Genomic DNA, 15,985 nt, shown 5'->3' on the forward strand with positions numbered 1-15,985 from the left:
AGTCATATGTGTATATAATAATAATAATAATAATAATTTTGAGGTGAGTGGATTTCATGCAAATTCACTATTACATCATATGCTGCTATAATTAATGGAACAAAAGTAGTAGCGAATCCCCAAGAAATCTTCATTTTCGTGTCTGCATGAGAGAGAGAGTGTGTGCGTGTAATAGCTATTTGCTAATGCATATCAGCGTATTTTGAACTCATAATGATAAATTAGTGCTTACGTTGGATGGACGTAGACATATAGTCTTAGGAACATAACGTGCACGTTCCAATGTAATTCTCACTTTTTTTTTGTGTAAGTCATTCGGTATCCGGTAACCGCATTGGGTCCCGATTAATCCAAATTTGGAGTGTAGTCACAGTTAAAGCTCTTTACCTATTCCAAATGGCGTGTTTAGTGGGGATCAAACCTGAGAGCTCTTCCCACAAACTCAGCATGCGCTGCCAATTGAGCCACGACCATTTGGTTAACCAATGTAATTCTTTTTCTCCATTTCATCTACCGATTCTGTGAATCCCCAATAAAGTTGCCATAATTGTTGTCGTTGCATCATCGCTATGCATGCCTTCTCCATGAACTTATTATTCCTAGTTTAATATTGTTGTCAAGGCGGCAAATTTGATTAAGCCATTAATTCCAACGTTCTACTCATGACCCGTCTCCATTATGGCATCTAAATTTTTAATTGTTGTTTCGTAATATTCATTTGAAGTTATTAGTTGAATATTTCTTCAATCACATGATACTTCCCCCACACCGCTAGCTAGGCCGCCCTATATATAGAGTTCATTTTTGACATTTCTATTGACTCCTCTTTTAATTTTCTTTCGTGCTTTTAATTGCAGCTTTTGCCGTAATCTCACCATGAATCTTTCACTTAATTGAAATTATAATATAACAAATTAACAATATCAATTAAGTGCGACATTAAATAAAATCTACTATTTATCATAATTATGAGTAATTGTAAACACAAGCAGGATTACGGATTACTCCCCTAAAATGCACGAAAGTTTTGGTCCATTGAATTCTTGCCACACATGTTTATCTTTTAAATCTCAATTGTAAAGAGTAAATAAGCACCCACTATTTTCACATGTATTTAAACAGTGGGGGTTTCAATAAATATATAGTGGGTGCCATCTCGCAATCATTGGCCCAAAATCTTCTAAAAATCATATGTCGGGCTGATCCGAACGGCCCAAGCCAATATGAATTAATTGCACACGTGTCATAATTGTGTTTGTAAAAGAAAACGAAAATGTCGAGACTTTCACCGGATGTTTCATTTTGTTATCGGCTGTTGACAGGATGGCCGCGCGATCTATTTGGCGCTACGGGGGCAAGCTTGCGGTAGCAGCCACGGCTTTGGGTGGCGGAGCAGCACTTGCCAGCTCAGATGATCCGGCGACGGCTCTCAAGCTCTGCAGCGCCGTCCCTGTCCGCCTCGTCCGTGACTCCGTCACCGCGGCCTCCATCGCTTTCGGTATTCAATTTTATTTTATTTGTTTATGTTATTGAAATTCTGAAATTATTTGTAAATTTTTGTGCTATAATATTCTCCTATTCAGTTGCATTTCCGCCAGCTAAAAACTAATGTTCAATTGCATTAAAATTAAGCTTGATTATTATTAAATTGCAGTTATAAAGAAAAGTTAAATTACCACGAAGTGTTCACTGTTACATTATCATCAGTCTCACGGCTTGGAAAATCTTGCATTGTTTCAATTGTATGGTGGTGTTGGCAATCACATGCTTTCTTTCCAATGTGGGTAGTCGCATGTGTGCACCGATAAATTTCAGCTGTATGTGAATTGTCTCTAGATTATGAATATTCTTTATGGGGACTGCCGGAAGGAAGTAGTGAGAGAGCGAAGGTGAAACATGAAGTTCACCTTAGGTCGGCACGTAAGCTTCAAGAGCTGTGTTTCAAAAATGGAGGAATATATATCAAGCTTGGCCAACATATTGGGCAGCTGGTATGCCTTCTATCTACTTGATTTTTAGTGAGTGCTTTTTTGGTGCTCCATCAGTATAATGTTCATCATTTTCTAGTTTAAATCAACATTTCTTTTGTTTTTTCTTTTATTTCCAGGAATACCTGGTCCCTCAAGAGTATGTGCAAATAATGAGGGAGTCTATGTTGAATAAGTGTCCAGTTTCCTCGTATGATCAAGTGTGTGATGTTTTCAAGAAAGAGCTTGGAAAAACACCAGATCAAGTATGTACTTTGGATATAGTTTTTCTTGCCTTCTCGACCACTCCTTTCGTGGAATGTAATTCCCATATAATGAGTTTTATACGATCTTTTTTAGCTCGTTGGTTTTATCTGACATTTATATTTGGTGTTTCTCAATTTTCTCTTCAAGTTTTGATGATTATTTTCGGCTATAATTGATTTCCTCTATGGAGGCACATTGTTTTGTTTGCTTGCCACTGAATCAGTCTATTTGATGTGCAGGTTTTTGATGACTTTGATCCAGTTCCAATAGCAAGTGCTTCTCTGGCACAAGTTCATGTTGCTCGCAACCGCGATGGCCAAAAAGTGGCGGTTAAGGTTTTAGTCATTTCACTTTTACCTGAAATTTCATTTTGCACATGGCAAGTATAACCCAAGTTTTCATGCATATTGTGCTCATCTTTAGGTCTAGAATGTCTCTTATGAGGAATTTGCTATCCATGTTCAATATATTTCATCGATATTCAGGTTCAGCACACTCACATGACCGATACTGCGGCTGCAGATCATGCCACTGTGGAATTGCTAGTGAACACCCTTCATTGGCTTTTTCCATCCTTTGATTATAGGTGCTTTTCCATATGGTCTCTGTGTTTGCTAATCATCCTTCCTTACTATAGGATATGAGTTAAAAAAATGGGGTCTTGAATTGGGCCTTCAGCATGCTAACCATTCACCAATAAGAGATTATTTGGATTAAAGAATGGTATTATCTGGGGGTGCTCTTCATTCTTTTGTATGTGTGGATGGGTATTTCTGTGATAAACTGCTAGTGTTAATTGGCAATTTCTTGACTTATGCAGATGGTTGGTTGCTGAAATGCGTGAAAGCTTACCCAAGGCAAGTTCCTTTAATATGGGCCCCTTTCTTTTTTTATTTGGTTCAATATTTTTTATTGTGATTTATGTATTTCACATATTCATTATAAATTTGCTGAAGTATTTTGTTAAATTTACTATTGAAACTCTAATATATCATCTATTGTTTCTTAACACACACCCAAAAAAAAAAAAAGTTACAATTGAAAAATTTTCTCTAATCATATAATGCTTATGAGTTATGTGTTTTTGAACTCACTTAAACTCTTGAATATTTCTATTGTTATATGAAGACAGGCCAAGGCAGTCTTCCAAAATCCGTGGTTTGTACTTTAAATACTTTATCCATTGTTTGAGCTCTTTTAATTGTCAAAAGAAAATTCCTCTAGGCTACGTTTGGCATACAAGATTAGATTGGACTAATTATTAGGATTGGATTGGATGAAATTGGATTATATAATACCGTCTTAAGTTTCGTACAATATTAGATTGGACTATATTAAATTATATTTGAATGAAATTAAATAGCATTTAACTTGACATTTAAATACAAATATGAACTATTTATGAATATTTAATAAAAAATAATTATTAATATTATTTAAAAGAAATTAATTAAAATTAAATATTTAGAAAATTAGTTATTAGGTAATCACAATTATAATAAACAAATATAAGTTAGATTAAGTTCATTTAAATTAAATTAAAAATTATTTAAATATTTAATTTAATTTTTATTAAATATTTTAAATATATTTTATTTTATCAAAAAGTTAACAAATAATATACAAGCAACCGATTATTGGTATTATTAATTTTCATGATTAATTTTAATATAGTGATTATTAAATCAAATACTACATTAGATATTTAAGTAATAATTAATTAAATAGACAATTGTTTTTAAAGTTAATCCTAACTAAACCCATGTTTCAATTGGGATTACAAATCCCATGATCTTAGGACTACATTTACATTTAGTCCCATAATCTAATCCAAAGTGGAGCTTGCCAAATATAAGATAAACAATTAATCCCTAAATTAATCCAATCCTACACATAATCCTTGCTCCCAAACATAGCCCTAGGTTCCTACTTTGAAGGATTTAATTTGAACTGAAAGTTAATAGTCAAAGTTTGTTTTCAACTATTGGGAAATTCTGCTCCAACAATTTCCTCAAACTAATTCCAATTTGTTTTTCTGTTCGAAATGATACAATATATATTGTATAAGGAAAATAATTTGTTTCAGAGTTTCCAATTTAACATTGATGCATTCACTCAATTTTTTCAAACGAATTACCATCCAAAAAGCAGTGTAATATGTGATTGATCAGTTGTCTTGTGGCCATTAGGAACTCGATTTTTTGCTTGAAGCAAAAAACAGTGAGAAAGTTCTGGAAAATTTTTGGAAGTTATCTCCTCATATTGCGAATTATATATATGCACCAAAGGTCTATTGGAATTTAAGTACCTCAAAGTTGTTGATCATGGAATTTGTGGATGGTGCTCAAGTTAATGATGTGAAATCCATTCGAAAACTTGGTATTGACCCTCATGAAGTTTCTAGATTGGTAAGTCTGCAGCTTCGTAATCCAGTCATATTTTGTTTTTCTCAGAATTAATATTATTAAGAATTTGAATAACTTTTGCAATATAATAAATCCACTTAATTGCAAGTTGAGTAACTCAGGTAAAGTTGATACCATGTAGCCCGCATATTTTCTTCCTTTGAGCTCTTTCAACTTTTGATCCTTGTATTATGGAAGTTAACCAATTGGATTCATAAGTTGGAAAAATATGTGTTGATATCATCTTCATTCGGAATACCAACCATCATGCTGTTGAACGATGTGGATACAATTTTGATGCTTTTGATTTAATTATACACAGGTTAGCCAGGCTTTTGCTGAAATGATGTTTAAGCATGGCTTTGTGCATTGTGACCCTCATGCTGCCAACTTGCTAGTTCGTCCAGTGCCTTCTGAAAAAAAGAGCATACTTGGTGAGGATGTTCTTTCTGTTAAGATTTTTCATATGATCCACATTTTTAATAATTTCCAGAATGGTCTAATGCCTTACTGGATTCATGCAGACCGTGATAGTGCATCTAAATGCTTTGTTTTAGCTCATGCTTTGCTAGTTTGTTTTCATTTCCCTTCACATATGCAGGCAAGAGAAAACCACAGTTGATACTTATTGACCATGGTCTGTATAAAGAACTAGATGCCACAACTAAATTTAACTATGCTGCTCTTTGGAAGGTATTGATGTGTTCCTTGTATTTTTTTCATCTTTAATGCACCTAGGTGTTCTATTGTGAGCAACTTACTGTTGTCCTTGTTGATGTGTTGACACTGGTTTCAGGCTTTGATATTTGCCGATGCTAATGCAATAAAGGAATATAGCGTCAAATTGGGTGCTGGGGAGGATCTTTACGTGCTATTTGCAGGGATTCTAACTATGAGGCCATGGAATAGAGTCACTGACCGGGCTGTTGATCATTTAGTCATACAAGGCACTGATGGTGATCGTTCTGAATTACAGGTGAGCTTCTATTGAAGGGATGCATAGATCTGCTCTGAAAGGAATTTTTTAGCTTCTTGCTGTTACATCCTGATATGAATGGGATCGATGATTTGTGCAAAAGGTGACTCTTACCATTTCCATGATAATATTTTGTTATTCTTTGCAGATGTATGCTTCTCAGTATTTTCCTCAAATTACAGAACTTCTTCGGAGACTGCCTCGTGTCATTCTTTTAATGCTGAAGACAAATGACTGTTTACGAGCAGTTAATAATTGTCTGGTATAGTTTCACAGCTTTTAGCAGTTTAAAACTCTATGATTTACGAAGTATCTGGATTTCTAAATGGTGCTTTTGTTTAATGTGGTAGCATTTTATCTATGATTTGATAATTACTAAGTGGTAATAAAATAATTTTGTCATTAAAACTTGCACAGTTTCCTGTTTTCTGGTTTTGAAGGCTAGTAATATACTGAAATCATTCTGCTGGTTGAAATGTTACTTAATACAGCTGCAGGGATCTTCTCCTGAGTCATTTGTGATTATTGGAAGAGTTTCTTCCAAGGCAGTTATAGAAGCAAAATTGTTACAAAGTAAATCCTTCTTGCGCCGTTTGAGTGTCTGGTTGGAGGAAATCTTGTTGGAAGTTCGACTTTTCTCCATTGAGATGTTCCTGTGGCTTTTACAAATCCGAAAAGCTTTATTCCTGGCATAGTAAGAGTTATTTATACTGAGCTCTGATATGCCATCCCAAAGTAGATTACCTCATATTCATTGTCTCCATGGTTGAGAACTTGCCATTTACATGCAGGTTTTGAGCATGGATGGACACATTTATTTTTTACAGGTTTTTTTTCTTTTTATTTTTTTTTGTTGGGGGTTGGGTTGGGTGGGGGGGGGGAACCATCTAAATGATTCTTTTCACGGATGCATAATTTGTCTTCATGTACTTGGGACTTGATTCATGTGATTAAACCCTTTGATCGGTGCTGACTGATACACTATAAGAGCAAGATTGTTTCCCAGGACATTAATTTCACTGATATACAAATTTGAAATTTCTTGAATCATCCAGTTTCTTTTATTAGTTCTTGGAAGTCTGAACAGACATGGGCTTATGAGACAAGTAAATTTGAACATATGCTGCAGTTACAATTTTACCATTATTTGTTTGCATATTGGTTTTGCTTTGCACTCATTTCTCTTAATACAAATGTAGTTATCAGACAAGTTGGGATTGGGTCAATATCAGGATTGCGATTAGAGTTTATAATTGAGATTAGAATTCCTGTTTGATCTTAGCTCTTTCGAGAATTTGATGTTGTTGTGCGTGTTTAGTAATAAACGTAGATGATTGAGATTTTATTAATTAACCAAATGATTCAATGACTTTTTGCTGGGGACGTGAAAGTGCTTGATGGTCCCCTTTGTTCCTCAAGAACAGGAAGCTCGTTATTCATAAAGGTGGTAGGTGGCTTTTCTTAGTTGTACCAAAATACTAGTATATTGACAAGGATTGCCAACTTGTGTTGCTCCTAAAGCCACCTACCATTGCCAAAATACTAGTACCAACCCTTGTCAATGAAAAATTAGTAAAAATTTACGAACTCCGACCGGAATTGCCACCCCAGAAAAAAATGTAGCGTCATCAGCCTTAGATGGACCAATTCAAGAGTAATAGCAGATGAAGCTGAGTCGAGGAAATATGAAGAATAATGGGATTAATGATCATATACAATATCAAGGCTCTTGGGCCGAATTTCACTTTTCGACAACCTCGAGGACTGGAAATCGTTCCGGCTGTGAGCAAGGCTAAAACCAATAAAAGATCGCTATCAACTTGCAAGTTCGCAGGATCGGTAAATGGCGGGTTTAATGGATTGTACTATGTCGAATAGTCAACAGAAGACAGACTTGTCACCGGCAGCTGCATTAAGAGCCTCTCATATTGTTGGCTTGTTTGGTGAGCGCCAATTACTGATTCTACCACACTACTCAACAAGCCAACCGCACGCATTTATCCTCCTCCCTTCTGCAGTGGATGCGGTAATTTAATAATGGCTTTTATTGTGTTAGGTAACATTATTACGTAGCAGCCATGGAATGAAAATTGAACGGTTGTGGGAAATAAATAGTTTTTTTTATTATTATTGGATTTTCATCTAATAGCTGTTATATATTAGTACATAATCATGTATGTTACATGATTATCTAATATAACAGTCTCCTTTAATTATTACTCGCGGCTCCTTTAATTATAACAGTCTCCTTTAATAACAATCTTCTTGTAGAGCAATTAATTAAATTATGTTTTTTTTAATGTCATTTTAATTTCTAACAAAATTACCACGGAGTCGAAGAAAAAAAAATTCTTTTAATATTGTTGAATTATCTTTTTTTATAAAAAAATTACTGCTGGGAAATTTATCCATCCACATGTCACTAAATGGTAAGAAAAATATACTCTTTCAACAACATTAAAGACAAAATTATTATTTTAAAAAAATTTAAAATTTATCAGAAATAATATAATTAATCAACATAAATAATATATATATATATATATATATATATATATATATAATTAAATTTTGACAATGTCTATGTTGGAGATGCTCTGCCGCGATACACTTCTTTATAATTATGTAATTAAAATTATAAATAATAAAAAATTATATTATAATTATAATTATAAAAAAATATTTTATGGTGGAGCATAGCCGGACCCTTAAATTTAATATAATTATCGCTGATAAATTCATTTTACACGCACATGTGTATATATACTGATGCTAGAATTCTAGAAAACGTATATCCTAAAATTTCTCCCAGCGCAAAAGAGAATTTATAGCGAACGCAACCGTTGCGGAGTGGCTGCTGTGACGGTGATCCTGTCATCATCTCCGTTCGTGACTAAAACAATGGTGGGACCCGCTAGGCCTCAGTTCGTTCTCTTCGGATCGTCCATTGTCCAGCTGGGCTTCAGCAACGGCGGCTGGGGCGCCATTCTCTCCGACATTTACGCTCGCAAAGTATATCTTTATATCCTTATAATTTCATTTTTTGTATTCTTTGTAATTACATTTCTTCAAAAATGACGCATCTGTTATAATTATGCTACTGGTGATTTGTGTGATAGGCAGATATTTTGCTGCGAGGTTACTACGGGTGGAATTCACGACGCGCACTTCAGGTTCTCGATCAAGTTTTTCCCAAGGTATTATATACATGTGTGTGCGCGTGTGTATGTATAAATATGTATATGTATATATATATAGAATCTTTGGCTGAATTTGGAAGTGCTTCTGTAGAAAGCACCTTGGAGTAAGAAGCACCTTTTTTTTTTTTTTTTTTTCTGTTGAAGCAATTTTTAGTAACGTTTCGAACTGGCAAAGAATTTTTAGAAAAGAATTATCCCTCCAAAATGCAAATTTAAGTTCTTTCTATCCCCAAAAGTGCTTTTCAATCTGCTTCACTCAAACACGGCAATGCACGTAAAAGGATGTCTTTCTGTCATGCTCTATTCATGATCATTTTATTGTACAGTCATGGTGTCCGCTAAACTTGGTGTCCTTCATAATTGAGGTTAAAATAGAGTTGCTACTCTAATGCAAACATTACTATCTCTGTTCTTTTCTGTCCCCTGTAGGATGCGCCTATACAGCCTTCGTTGGTGATTGTTTATTTTGGTGGAAATGATTCAATGGGACCTCACCCATCTGGTTTAGGCCCTCATGTCCCACTTCCTGAATATGTTGAGAATATGAGAAGGATTGCAACTCATCTCAAGGTACTTTCTTGATACACAAGTTACCTAATAGTAGTATGTCCTGGAGTTAAAAGTGCCTTACTGGATTTAGTATGTCCCAAAGGAGGAAGTCTACCTGTTACTTGCTCATGGCATTCCTGCAACAGCCTGAGGTTGTGTCTTGAATTTGGTTCATTTCTTTTCATGGGTTCAGCTTTATATGTTACCTGGGTGTTTGCTTTTGCATGCTTTGTGGTTTAGATTTGGTACTTCAGTCTCATTCTAACACAAGATGTCTGATATTAGAGTCTTTCCTGTGCAACGCGCATAATTTTTCTGAGTACTCCTCCAGTCGATGAGGCCAGAATTAATCAAGGCACGAGGTGCTGTGATACCTATCTTGTATATCAAATTTGGATGTTATTTATTTACTTTTTCCAGCAGTTCTAAGGCTTGTATATTTCCTTAAACCAGTGAAATTTTTAGCGAGCTAGTACGAACAAATGAGTTGTGCCAAAAGTACTCAGATGCTTGCATAAATTTGTGCCATGATTTGGGAGTGAAGGCAGTCGATCTTTTTACTGCAATTCAGAAAAGAGATGATTGGAAGAATGCCTGCTTCACGTAAGTTTGCTTGCTGCCTGTCTGCATTTATTTTTAACCCATACAATCACGTTCCAGAATTTTATTATGCTGTGATCTACTTTAGGTCATCTTATATATAGTGTGTATGCTCTGCTTTGATGCGGAAGAGGTGTATTTGACTGACATAGGTACTGCAATTTAAATTGCTTCTTTCTGTGTTCTATATGCTTCGACGAACTCGAACTTTTCATAGACAGGTTTTAGAATTCTAAATATTTGTTTTTGGCTTGAGCGTGGTATTTCTTTCCCTTTATGTGTTTGCTAGGATAGTGATTCACTTGTAGTTGAGAGAGACTTTGGTTTTTTTATATCAGAATTGACTCTATTGAATTTCATGTATTGTCTAGAATGGATAAGATCACCATTTACTGTCATTTGTTTCTCAAGAAAGATAAGCCATGCTGATCAACTTGGCCTACTACTGAGCTCAAACATCAGATATTTCAGCCATTCATTTTATTTCCTGTCTAATTTGGTTGGTTGATCTATGTTTGCCAATTATACCAAAAGATTTTTCCTGCACAAGCAAATAACATTCACTAGTATACAGAAAAATTGTTTCATTTGATTTGTGTGTAATGAAACAAGGTCCAGACTCTTGATTGTGATTCAATAACAACTTCTTTGAGTTGATCATAATCTTTCTTTTCATAGTGCAATCATTATTCACCTTTCAACCTGCATGATGACATTTGCCGAAAAAGCATGTGCTAGAATTGACATCAATATCCTGTTAAATGTAGGCATTTTTCATCAAATTAACACTCAAATTTCTTCTTTTCCCAGAGACGGGATTCATCTATCAGAAGAAGGGAGCAAGATTGTAGTAGCAGAGATACTGAAGGTGCTCAAGCAAGCTGAGTGGAAGCCATCTCTACACTGGAAGTCCATGCCCACCGAATTTTCTGAGGACTCACTTTATGATCTTGTTGCCGCCAGCGGTGAAAGGACCTTAAACCCCTCTGATTGGACCTTTCACAGGGAGATTCAATGGGACTAACTTGCGGACTCATCTTATGCTTTTGCAGTGTTTGCAGGAGCCATGCCCAGCAAGTTGAACACATTTACATGGGCACTGCCAAAAACAAACAAACTTTCAATGATGAATTATTATTAAGTAGTCATAAATTTCATTATTCTTTTAGTAGCAAATTGTTCCCTGTATAGGTCACATATCTCAGACCGTTGATCCTCTACCCAAGCTCTATTACTATGATATTTATTTTTTCTTGAAATTCTTCTGTCTATAAATTCGTTGTTGCCCGCTACGGAAATTTATGAAAAACAAATATTGTCCCCAAGTGATACATTTTCTTTTAACAAAAATGATGCTGTGAGCAATTGTCACGTGGTATGATTTTACAATTTCTCTTGATAGTGCTGAAAGTGTGAATTAATTATTTGACGCTGCTCATCATACGTTGAAGAATGTCGCTCATTAAGAAAAAATAAAAATAAAAATAAAAAAAGAAATAGCAGCAATTCAATTTTTTTTAAAGTCCCGACGCTGTCGTTTTGCTAAAAGCACCATAATAAGTTAGAATATAAAAAAGAAAAAAAAAATGACAGCCGACGGCGGCACCACTTCTAAAATCTGCGACCGTTCACTTTTCGACTAGATCTAAAACTTGAACGGTCAGGATCGCAAACATCGCATGGTACCGCATATATAAAGCAGACCCTGATTTTTTTAATTTTTTGAGTTTCCCTCCTTTTCAAGAGCTCACATTTTCCTCTCCGAAGTCCAGCCGTTGGAGCTAATCAAACAAAAAGAAGAAAAAATTTCAGGTAATAATTCTCTATTCATTTATATTTTGAATTTATTTCATAATTTCGAGCGCCAGTTCGTATTTAATTTTTTTTTTAGTCTTATTCATCTTTAATCTCTATCTGTCATGGCTGCTATTTATAGTTCGTCGGTCTAGGGTTTCCTGATTCAACTACATAATGTAAGCTGTTCCTTTACCATTTGTTATGTAATTCATGATGATTAAACTTAATTTCGAGCTTTTTAACTGTAATTAGAATCAAGTTTCAGTACATGACTTAAACGATTTTCTGTTTCTTTTGTTGCGAAAATAGTGGTTTCAGGGATGAATTTAGATCTAATTCTTGCTTGAAGCTGAGATCTGGATGTTGCGAGTGTTTTCAGTTTCTCTGTGTGTGTGTGTGTGTGTGTGTATTATTGTCGCTTGGATCATTTTTTTCTTCATCTTGAGGTACTAAAATTAGATCTACCTATTGTCATACAGGTTTTGAAACTGAAACAATGAATGACACGTCTTCGAGAAATGGAAAATACTTTGACATTGATGAAATTCTTATAGAGGAAGAGGTTAATAATATTGTTTTTGTGCTTGATTCGACTCAGAGTTGCCCAATTCTTATTATGAAAATGATGATTATTTTTTTTTTCTTTTTTTAACTTGCAGCTTGTTCCTGTTGTGTTCCATAAATCAGCAAATGGAGTAAAAGTTGATCCCAGTGCTGAAAAAGACTGTGTAAGTTCCAAAAGGATCTACACTGCAGTGTGCCAGAGCCATGTATTTGGGTATTTTGTGACTGTATTATTCTCATATATTTATTTTTTGTTTGAGTTTTTAGGTTGATGAAGGTGCAAAAGTAGAGCTTCCCTTCTGGCTTTCTCAGGAGTTATATTTGAGGCAAGCTGTATCAATAAATGTTCCAGCTTGCTTCAATCAAAAGTAATTACCATTGTATTTTTTTTATTTATCACAGTTTTTTTTTTTTAATTTGAAGATGTGAATATCTGTTTACGTACTAGTGCTTTTTATTTTTTCTACTACCAGAACAAGACGGGAAATCCAGGCTGATGCTGCAAATGTGGATCTAAGATCTCGGTGTCCATATTTCTATGAATTTGGATGTAAGATAGCACCAATGTGAGTCTCTACCCCTCTCTATCTTTTATACTTGCATTTACCTATTCTGCTGCACATGATTCTTAGCTTCTTGCACTACTGCTCTTAATTTATGTTATAGCCAGATCCGTTATCTGATAAGTTGCTTTTAGCATATTTAATGGTGTTACATTGCCATTAGGTGACACTTTGTCATTTTGAAAGAGAAAATGTAGTTCAGAGCATATGAAATTCTCTCTGACATGTGCACAATATTCTGAATGATATGGTGGAAGGACTGTCTTTTCATGTCTGATTGCTTTCTCTGAACAAATTTGATCTGATATTTTTTGGCATAAGATATTTTATTCAAAGCCTTTTTTAGGATTGTTGACTCCAAGGAGACAATTTCAACATTTCTAGAAGCATTCAGTTGATCAACAAGCCATTTAATTTGCTTGTTTTAAGCCATGATTTGATTCTTGTTTGGTGTGAACTCGTTTTTGTGGTCTGAGACATTATTATTCACATTAGCCTCTATTATTTTACATTAAGTCTAGAGCTTAGAGTTGTGTTGTCTCATTGAGCATGTCATGAGGCAGCTTGCCAGGTTCTTCTCTCAAAATTTACAGTTGAGTATTATCTACATTAAAGATAGGATTCATAGGAAAGATAGTAAATTATAAGAACAATTGAATGAACAGAGAATGAACAACTTAAACTTGTCCGTTTTATTGTTTTAGTAGTTAGGAGGGTTATATATTAGTTTGTTCCCTTATAATAATAAATTAGTTTGTTCCAACAATACGACTATAAGGAGGTTTTAATGTACCTCAATATCTTTTGTAACTGATGGCTACCCTTCTGTGGATTCAGAACTTACCAAGTAGTTTTTCATTAATTGTGGTCACATTTGGTGCCAAAATCTGCGGGCTTAAAATCTGATGGGAGGGAATTGAGTTCTTCTTTGTAATCTATGTAGGTAACGTCCAAGTCAGGTAGAAAAGATTTTCCATCATCCTATATCTACAGTAATGTAGATAAATAATTTTGTTATTCATTGATATTGGGCAATTGATGATCTGTTTTAGTTGCAATTATTGTTGTTAGGTGTGTAGTTTGTGCTAGTGATTGATGTTGAGCTCTTATTTATTCCTTGGTTCATTTTATGGACAGGGTTGGTGATTGCACCATTGGGAAGATGCTCTTGTCGACATTTAATTTATAATTGATGATCTGTTTTAGTTGCAATTACTGCTGTTATGTGTGTAGTTTGTGCTAGTGATTGATGTTAAGCTCTTCTTTATTCCTTGATTCATTTTATGGACAGAGTTGGTGATCGCACCATTGGGAAGATGCTCTTGTCGACATTTCAGATGAGGTATAAGGACATCTTGACCAAGGCACACACTGCAGCATATGCAGTGGCTTCCAAATTCTTAGCAGTGTTAACGAAAGAAGAAACTAACTGTGAGATTCCCTTTGCTGATTTTAGCACGCGTCTTCTATTTTTACGTCTCATATGTATTTGAAATGATGACAAAGTGATTGTGCTTGTTGTAGTGTATGAGGCAGCTCAATCCTCCATGGCAGCCTTCAAGAAGTGGCGGATTGGCGGTCCCAGAATTCAGAGGGCTTCAGTTCTCGGAAGGAAGAGGAAGCCAATCGACTAGGCACTTTTTCCTAACCCAATTATAATATCCATCCAATAAATCGAGTTCATTCTCGCCATCTTGAGCTTTGTAAGTGTATGAAATTGGCCCCAAATGATTTCATAAATGCCTGATGTAGCGTAGCGGCTAGCTCCTGATATAAAAATTAAGAGTTCTAGGTTTTCCTTACCTGTTTAATTTATAACAAATTAACAATTAGCTGATAAGTTGTAAAGTAAATAATTATATAAAAACGAAATACCAATTTACTTTGTGGAGAAAGTTCATCACTTTGTCAAAAAGTCGATATGAAAGCCCAATATTTATAGTTTTGTTGTCCATCCACTAACAAAATGGAGATGATTTGGCACCAAGAAGCCGGTAAGCTAAACATTCATGGTGCTGAACAGATTTTTTAGATTGGAAATTTACAAGACAAATATATATGATTTTACATGTATACATGCAATGAGATAGTCCTTTTAGTTTGATATCTCTTGTACTATGGGTTTTAATATATATATACTTCGAAATTATCCGAAATTATCCTATTGAAAATTCAAGTGTAGATGGCGTTACTTTTTTTTTTTTTTTTTGAGAAGGAAGTAAAGCTTTCCATTGAAGAATGTCATTGAGTCAGATTGTGTGCCAATGGTCATTGAGTCAGATTCAAAGGAGGTGGTGGATCTGTCACTAAACAGAAAGGAAAGCAAGGCAGAAATTGAATGGATTATTGCTGAAATCCAGACAAAGCTTAGGATCCAGAGCCAAGCATCAATTCAATTTGCTCCAAGGGGTTGTAATATAGCTGCTCATTCTGTAGCAAAGAAAGCTTTAGAAGTTGAAAATCAGTGTATTTGGCTGGAAAATTTCCCTGATCATGTTTCGTTGTTACTGTCAAAGTTCTGTTGATGGCGTTACTTTTAGTATCCATTAGAACAAACTTTTTGTCATGGGCATGGACTGTTTTCTCTTATTCTGTAATTTTCGAGATATTTGAGACTTTTGTCTGCAAAGATATTTCTTTTTCTCAAACATCTGAATCTGATACTGACAAAGGCAGAAGCGCACTTTTATCTTCCGTGGCTGCACAACCACTTTGAGCCCTTTACCCGTTTCCTTTTTGTATATGTTCTCCTAAGATATTTGACCAAGATATTTATAACCGACGTAATCCCACTCGCATGTATATCCCACGTTAGCATTCAAGCATTTTAGTCTATTATTAGAGAGTAGTTCGTAACTTGTCCCACCAATTCCTTGCAAGCATTACACAAATTAATGCACTTTTTGAGTTTATCTAAATGGAATCATTGCGTTGGGTTTAAGTTTAGAGCTTTCAACACACTAATTTGTTTATGACTCTTAATTATTTATATTATGTAGTTTTATTTTTTATCCTATAGAATCATGTTGTGTTTGTCCTATTTTAAAATTATTTAATTAGAGAACAAAATTTATTAAAATTCATGTAGTTAGAACTA

At 34.7% G+C, this 15,985-nt stretch overlaps 3 protein-coding genes across 4 annotated transcripts; all 3 read left to right on the plus strand.

Annotated features, from left to right (window-relative positions):
• Positions 1-1,267: 1,267 nt before the first annotated feature.
• LOC102607379 (putative ABC1 protein At2g40090) lies at positions 1,268-6,662 on the plus strand. The gene is made up of 13 exons (XM_052440154.1): positions 1,268-1,498; positions 1,837-1,991; positions 2,108-2,233; positions 2,474-2,569; positions 2,720-2,820; positions 3,055-3,091; positions 4,424-4,642; positions 4,962-5,073; positions 5,241-5,332; positions 5,436-5,615; positions 5,764-5,877; positions 6,107-6,309; positions 6,407-6,662. Coding segments are annotated over exons 1-13 (1,611 nt in total). The 5' UTR covers positions 1,268-1,323; the 3' UTR covers positions 6,408-6,662.
• A 1,725-nt stretch (positions 6,663-8,387) lies between these two features.
• LOC102607088 (GDSL esterase/lipase CPRD49) lies at positions 8,388-11,262 on the plus strand. Its single transcript, XM_006486259.4, has 6 exons — positions 8,388-8,627; positions 8,735-8,812; positions 9,245-9,385; positions 9,650-9,726; positions 9,818-9,967; positions 10,775-11,262. The coding sequence occupies exons 1-6, from the start codon at positions 8,517-8,519 to the stop codon at positions 10,986-10,988; spliced, it is 771 nt and encodes a 256-aa protein (XP_006486322.1). The 5' UTR covers positions 8,388-8,516; the 3' UTR covers positions 10,989-11,262.
• A 284-nt stretch (positions 11,263-11,546) lies between these two features.
• LOC102606676 (DNA replication complex GINS protein PSF3) lies at positions 11,547-15,723 on the plus strand. 2 transcript variants are annotated; one of them, XR_003066493.2, is made up of 8 exons: positions 11,547-11,776; positions 12,241-12,323; positions 12,421-12,489; positions 12,593-12,693; positions 12,799-12,891; positions 14,180-14,319; positions 14,413-14,591; positions 15,104-15,723. XR_003066493.2 is itself a non-coding variant. In XM_025101465.2 (7 exons), exons 2-7 carry the CDS (start codon positions 12,258-12,260, stop codon positions 14,520-14,522), a joined length of 579 nt encoding a protein of 192 aa, XP_024957233.1. In that variant the 5' UTR covers positions 11,547-11,776; positions 12,241-12,257; the 3' UTR covers positions 14,523-14,783. The 2 variants fall into 2 exon arrangements, 1 of the variants encoding a protein (XP_024957233.1); XM_025101465.2 differs by lacking the exon at positions 15,104-15,723 and having other exon boundaries at positions 14,413-14,783.
• Positions 15,724-15,985: the final 262 nt, after the last annotated feature.

Source organism: Citrus sinensis, chromosome 4 (genome assembly GCF_022201045.2).
Source record: "Citrus sinensis cultivar Valencia sweet orange chromosome 4, DVS_A1.0, whole genome shotgun sequence".
Taxonomy (NCBI): Eukaryota; Viridiplantae; Streptophyta; class Magnoliopsida; order Sapindales; family Rutaceae; genus Citrus; species Citrus sinensis.

What these genes read in the sequence shown, in the direction of transcription:
- LOC102606676 (XM_025101465.2), top strand. Translation starts at nt 12,258, where the DNA reads ATGAATGACACGTCTTCGAGAAATGGAAAATACTTTGACATTGATGAA. An exon ending in GGATGTAAGATAGCACCAAT is followed by an intron (nt 12,892 to 14,179) that starts GTGAGTCTCTAC and finishes TTTTATGGACAG; the next exon opens with AGTTGGTGATCGCACCATTG. An exon ending in AACGAAAGAAGAAACTAACT is followed by an intron (nt 14,320 to 14,412) that starts GTGAGATTCCCT and finishes TGCTTGTTGTAG; the next exon opens with TGTATGAGGCAGCTCAATCC.
- LOC102607088 (XM_006486259.4), top strand. Translation starts at nt 8,517, where the DNA reads ATGGTGGGACCCGCTAGGCCTCAGTTCGTTCTCTTCGGATCGTCCATT. An exon ending in AGAATTAATCAAGGCACGAG is followed by an intron (nt 9,727 to 9,817) that starts GTGCTGTGATAC and finishes TCCTTAAACCAG; the next exon opens with TGAAATTTTTAGCGAGCTAG. An exon ending in TGGAAGAATGCCTGCTTCAC is followed by an intron (nt 9,968 to 10,774) that starts GTAAGTTTGCTT and finishes TTCTTTTCCCAG; the next exon opens with AGACGGGATTCATCTATCAG.
- LOC102607379 (XM_052440154.1), top strand. Translation starts at nt 1,324, where the DNA reads ATGGCCGCGCGATCTATTTGGCGCTACGGGGGCAAGCTTGCGGTAGCA. An exon ending in GCCAACATATTGGGCAGCTG is followed by an intron (nt 1,992 to 2,107) that starts GTATGCCTTCTA and finishes TTTTATTTCCAG; the next exon opens with GAATACCTGGTCCCTCAAGA. An exon ending in GCCAAAAAGTGGCGGTTAAG is followed by an intron (nt 2,570 to 2,719) that starts GTTTTAGTCATT and finishes ATCGATATTCAG; the next exon opens with GTTCAGCACACTCACATGAC.